This window comes from the organism of the source record quoted next, unplaced genomic scaffold (assembly GCF_019419815.1).
Source record: "Pyrus x bretschneideri cultivar Hongxiangsu unplaced genomic scaffold, Pyrus_bretschneideri_v1 Contig7, whole genome shotgun sequence".
Taxonomy (NCBI): Eukaryota; Viridiplantae; Streptophyta; class Magnoliopsida; order Rosales; family Rosaceae; genus Pyrus; species Pyrus x bretschneideri.
Genome location: NW_025999809.1, coordinates 6,884,216 through 6,890,422, shown reverse-complemented (window position 1 = coordinate 6,890,422; position 6,207 = coordinate 6,884,216). Strand labels below are relative to the sequence as shown.

Genomic DNA, 6,207 nt, shown 5'->3' with positions numbered 1-6,207 from the left:
AAGCGATGCTTGACCTTTACCTTTGTCATCTCTCTTCTGGTTGCTGTCCTTCTCTTCATCAGTATCGCTTGACATATTCTCCGAATCCTCGATCCTCAGCAATATCTCATAGAAGTCCTGGTAAGTCTCGCTGTGGATTGCAGACGCCATAGAACGCCACTTCTTCCTAGTGCCCAAACGGAAAAGACGGAGCATCTCCGCCGGATTACCAGCGACATCAGGGTGGTAACGGGACAAGTCCGTAAACTTACGGTAGTACTCATTCGCTGACATCTTCCGCTGTTTCAGTTCGGAAAACTCCTGTTTCTTACGGTCGATATACTCAGGGGCACATACCTTCTCCTAAACAACCTCGTAAAAACATTCCACTCGACCCTCTGATCCGGAGTCAACCTACGAAGCTCCTGCTCCCACCAAGCTGCCGACTCCGTATCAAGAAACCAAGCAGGTCGTCTCAACCCATCTCTCCATAGGCAAGTTCCCTGATTATGTAGCACCCGAAAAGTCTTCTCTATGTGTTCTAGCCAGCGCTCTGCGTTCTCGGGTCCCTCACTGCCCTTAAACTTATCCAACTTCAGATTATACATAGTTTCCAGAGGAGTCCTCTGGGGAGGGCGCATCACTGCCTGAAGGGCTGTCGCAAAAGCTTCCCCCAATTGAGTAATATCGGGGAACATAGGCTCAGAAGAGCGACGGGGTTCCCGACGAGGCGGCATAGTTCTGACAGAAGACACCAAAATTATTAGAATACTCACAAGGACACAGGACTGCCAAACCTAGGCTCTGATACCAAACTGACACACCCCGACCGAGATAGGGGCGTGCTGGCCGTCACACAAAGGCGACGTAGCCATGTGCACGTGCGGAAGCTAATGGAGTAGTAAAATAAAAGTACGAAAAATTAACAACTAGCAATCAAGTACTAGAATAAGTGCTAGTTAGTGCAATACAAATTCAGAGCAGGTCTATAGCAGTCCAAATAAAATAACAACCGTAGTACGCCCGAAGGCGAACCTACAATGTGGAGTGTCTGTCAGAACGCCGAAAAGCTCGCAAGGGAAACCACCGCAACGGCTAAGCTACTAGAACCTGGAGGGGCGCAAAACAAAAGTGTGAGTGGGCAAAAACAAAGCTCTTTGAAAACCATTTAATAAAACACAATCTAACCCCTCGCCGTAAAACCTGTATACTTCCCAGAAAATAACATATGTACGTATGTATAGATATGCTCAAACATGCTCAAGGGTATGCCAATCATGTTCAATATATGCTATGTCAAAATCTCCTAATGATATGCAAGTGCTCAGGTGTGAGTCGTATCAATCACACAATCCTCTGGCAGCCGGAGTCACCTAACGTGACCTGTACGGCTGTATATAGAGCTCAAATGTCCAACTCAATAACTAAACCTGCCCACGAGTCGGAACCACCTAAAGGGGTCTGTACGACAGGCCTGGGTGTAACATGTATATACGCTCTAGTGCTACGATCACGTGAAGGCTGTGCGAATAATCGCGGGTCACCTACGAGTCGGAACCACCTACTGTGGTCTGTACGACAGGCCTATGCACCTAACTTGGATCCAAGCTGAGCGTATGGTGCGGGAGGTGAACAACACGTGAAGGACTGTGCCCTACTCTGGGCGGGAGCACTAACACCGGGGGTGCAGGTTATGAGCTCTCTAAGCATCTCTAAACACTATGTAATGCAATCGTTAATTAACGCTTACCTGGCACTTACCTATGCCTCCACAGCACCCACACATAAATATATATGACATATGCATATGTATATGTATGCCACAAATGATGCATGTAACGATGCATAAACGATAAATAATAAAGTACATGGCATAAGGCAATTAACCCTTTTTAAATCAATTTCTGGGAATATAAATGTATATAGGTAGATACGGAAAACAAAAGCCCACTCACTGGTATGTAGAAGGGTCGTAGCCCCCCTGTCTCGCCTGTGCACGCTCGTCCTCTGGGTACGTGTCACCTAGATGCGAAACAACTATAAAAACGTTAACTTTAAAGCACATAACCCGTTTCTCGTAATAACTTCTCATACATTGCTCAAAATGGACAAATGAATATACCAACGTGATCTACACAACCTCACGATCACAACCATATTTTTAAAATAATTTTTGGACACCTCACGCGCCCCCACGCGCCAGCACAGGCACGGGTCCACGCGCCCCCACGCGCGGCCACGTGACCTGCACACTGACGGCGTCAGGTGACGCCGTCAGGAATATTCCCTGGAATATTCCGTTAACCTTGACTGACGCCGTTAGCTTCTGTTAGGAATATTCCGTTAGCCTTAACGGAATATTCCCCTGTCTTCTCCGGCGAGCCGCCGCCGTCTGCGCCGCCGCCGTCGCCGGCGCCGTCGCCGGAAAACTGGAAATTTTTCAAACTTCGTTTTCTCACTCGTTTTTCAACCATTTTTCACGTTCTTTATACCAAAATGAAGCTTAGGACTAGTAGAATCACGTTAGACTACTCTTAAGGCCTAAAAATCAAAGAATCTCACCTGCAACAACGATCCAAGTTCGGCCAACTTTGAAACTAAGCTTTCCCGACGTCCAAATCCACCCAACGAAGTATTCCCAAGCTCCTTGAGGTCTCCCTAACACAACTACAAGCTTAAAAAGTCCAGAAACACAATGTATAAAACTTGCATGAACAGTACTCAATTCGGCCATTGTTGAATCGACGTGAAAACGAAATATTCCTCACCTGAAAATGGTATGGTTGAGCTCGCCTCGACCTTACGAGTTGAATAGTGTCTTTGGTTTCCTCGATCTACTAAGATTTGGGTGCCTTTGTGTGTTGTCCGTACGGTTTCTAAGGAGAAGGGAGGAAGAGAGCACGGGAGAGGCAGAGAGAAGACAGAAGGAGAGAGAGACAGTGTCTGTCTGTGGGAGTGTGTGTGTGGTCCAACACATGCCACCCCACACCAAAACAACCCACAACGTGACAAAAAAAAACGACTAAGGGCAAAAAGGTAAATTCACACGTGCGTTTAATAATCCCGGGACGGGATGTCACACACACCTTTTGTTTCTTTAAACATCTAATTATCGATAAATTACCAAATTTTTTGTTTTTTAATGTGATGCAAGTGTGACTTACACATTAACTCATATAAAAGTCTCAAACTCACCACCTCATCAATTTAATGAATTTTTCTTACAATCAACCAGACTAAAGACACAAATCGATACAACGTCAATACCCTTAAGGTACAATAAGAGAATAAAATTTCATGGCTCATTTTGCTAATCACTCGAAACATGGAGGGTTCAAAATGCAAAAAACCCAACAATGACATACCCGCCCCGACCCGGCTGCTTCCCTAGTCACGCGCTCAAAAGCGGGACGGGCAGTACGAATCCAACAGGCCCAAATTGCCCCCCCAACGGACTTTCAAAAATCCAAAAAGGCCCATATCCTATAAGCAAACGCCCACCTCCTCCGCCGCGCTACCTCTTCTCCGCATAGAATTCGCGTTAATCTCAGAACCCCAATCCCCGAAGAAATGGTTTACGTAACTTCTTGGGACGAGTTCGTCGAGCGATCCGTCCAGCTTTTCCGCGCCGATCCCGAATCTGTACGTTACTCGATTTCCTTTTTCTCTTGTTTTATGTTTGGCTTCCGAGAAAATTCAAGAAAATCGAATGAAGTTAGCGATAGTTCTTGACTGCAGCGTGAAAATACTTTGTTTCAAATAGTTGAGTTAGGGCACAGCGGACTGGTAGATTTTAGTTTCTTTCTTGGTGCCCCAGTATTCCGGTGCATGAAAACCCTAGTCTACAATAGTATAATTGTTTTTTCTCGTCGTAATTTTCTTCACAAAACCAGATTATTTTCTTCTAATTTCAATTATTGCTGTTTTAATTACGTTTTGCGAACAAGAATTAGGCGGTCTGAATTGTTTTGTTAGACTGATGTTTAAGTGTTTCTAACACTTGTGATGGATCTGTTTGTTGATGCAGACTCGTTACGTGATGAAGTACCGGCATTGCGAGGGGAAATTGGTTCTCAAAGTCACCGATAATAAAGAGGTACTGATTTGATTATATCATGTGGTGGTGAATCTTTTGCTCATTGTACTTGTTGTGTTTAAGAACATCAAGTAGTTCTAAGCATTTGGTGTTATGCGTTTAGAAATCCGTAGTCTGTGCGTAGAACTTTGGATTATGATTTTTCATTGGTTGTTTTTATATGCCTGCTTCTACTTAACTTATCGAGGTGTTTAGTCTTCGAAGGAGTTCTTCATACATCATCTCTGTAGCTTGTTTTGTACCATTTTGAAGAATGTAAAGGCTAGATTATTTTATGTGTTCCGGGTGTAGCTCGTAAGGCCTTAAGAGAATTTGGATTTCAGTGCGATGTTAGGTGCACAAACTTGTTTTTTGTTTAGACTAGTGTGGTTGCGTTGGGGCTTCTTCTTTGGGAACTTAGGTAGCCTTCCAGTTGTGGTAGAAATACCTAGATCAGCTTCCTTGGCCTCTGTTTGTAGATTACACAAATCTGCAAATGTCACCTAATCCATTTCTAACTGTTCTGTCATAGAGTGATACTCATAGGGTTTCATCTGAGACAACTTTTCTGAACATAATGTAAAAAAGTAATTCTAGGAACCCTTTTCATGCCATATTGTTCCCAAATTGAACTGGGAATGTCGTTACTTGAAGTCTTGGGTGTCTTATCGCGATAATGCATGGCAATATGTTTCCTTTTTCTCCTGTCTTACCTTTTGCCACCTTCATTTTGTTGGTGGAGAAATCCTAATTGCAGAAGTCCCAGCTGAAATTTGACTTGATTAAAGTCGTCTTTAATGCATTTTAGGACTACAAAAAATCACTATGCGTTACTTATAGGTAGAGGAGACTACAAAATCTTCATGTCCTGTAATGAAAACTTGGACTGAAATTTCTCTTCTATGGCTTACTAGAAACTTGGGATGTTGTCGTTAAAACTCAAATTTTCAGATTCAAGAAAATGGGTGCATATCATTTACATCATCGCCGATAACATGCATTTGTCTGATTTACTCATGTGATGGATCCTTTTGCATTGGCAGTGTCTGAAATTCAAAACAGACCAGGCACAAGACGCTAAGAAGATGGAGAAACTCAACAACATATTCTTCACTTTGATGTCTCGAGGTCCTGAAGGTAGTATCCGTATTCAAGCCTAAATTAAAAAAAAAAAATACGAAAAGGTTTTGGTACAACTGTAGGTCCCAATGTGTTTGAAGACGAAACGGTGGGGTAGCTGCCTTTTACCGAAGGTTCCCTTCACTAGTTACAAAGGAGCTTTCTGGATGTTGAAAAACATGTTCCAAATGCAATGAAATTCCCTTTCTTAAATTTGTTTCCAGTTTGGCCTTGATGTGAGTAAAACTAATTCACCTTTTCCTCTTGTTTTCCTTTTGAACAGCGGACCCATCAGAAGTTACTGGGAAAGACCAGATGGACGCACAGCCAAACAAGAAAGGACGGGGAAGAAAACAATAGTCGTGTCGGCGTAATTAGGTTGTTTTAGGACTGATCTTACAGGGAACCATGGATTACTACTCGGAATAAATATCCTACAACTCTGAAACAGTTATTTTTTGTGTAACTACAAAAATTGTCTTGATATTTTCTAAATGGTTACAGAAGATTGTTGTTCTCTACTTCCCCGATTTTCGCTTTCGATTTCATTTTATATATAAAGGATTTTGACGACTTGAACTGGTGTTGTCTAGCCCGACATCTAGTGGAATAGTATCAATGACTCCTAGTTATGTTTCAAGAGTTAAATAACTGACCCAATTGTAAGTCCTTAACTGCCCTCAACTGCAATGAAGATCGATCTGATGAACCTAAGAACCATCTTTGTGGAATGGTTATGAGATGTAACTACCTGGTCGATTGGCGAATTGCAACCAATCGATCTGTCACTTACATGCCCTAAGATTTGTCTTAGGATGATATAATTGTTCTTCTTCGGTCGAAAGAAACCTGTCCAAGTATTGAGTTTTCTTGCAAGTGGCATTTTACCATAGTAGTGCAATGATGTTGAGCCCTTGCATGATGGGTATTATGTCGGTGATTAATCTAACTTCTAATCTAATAAAATCTATCGTTTGACCAAAAAACAAATATTGAGTTTTCTTTGATATAATCAGAATGGTAGAATGGGCCGC

The 6,207-nt window shown here is 42.7% G+C and overlaps 1 protein-coding gene across 1 annotated transcript; it reads left to right on the top strand.

The window, feature by feature from the left end:
* Positions 1–3,460: 3,460 nt before the first annotated feature.
* On the top strand, positions 3,461–5,694 carry LOC103957310 (signal recognition particle 9 kDa protein). Its single transcript, XM_009369461.3, has 4 exons — positions 3,461–3,621; positions 4,007–4,075; positions 5,098–5,191; positions 5,457–5,694. The coding sequence occupies exons 1-4, from the start codon at positions 3,550–3,552 to the stop codon at positions 5,531–5,533; spliced, it is 312 nt and encodes a 103-aa protein (XP_009367736.2). The 5' UTR covers positions 3,461–3,549; the 3' UTR covers positions 5,534–5,694.
* Positions 5,695–6,207: the final 513 nt, after the last annotated feature.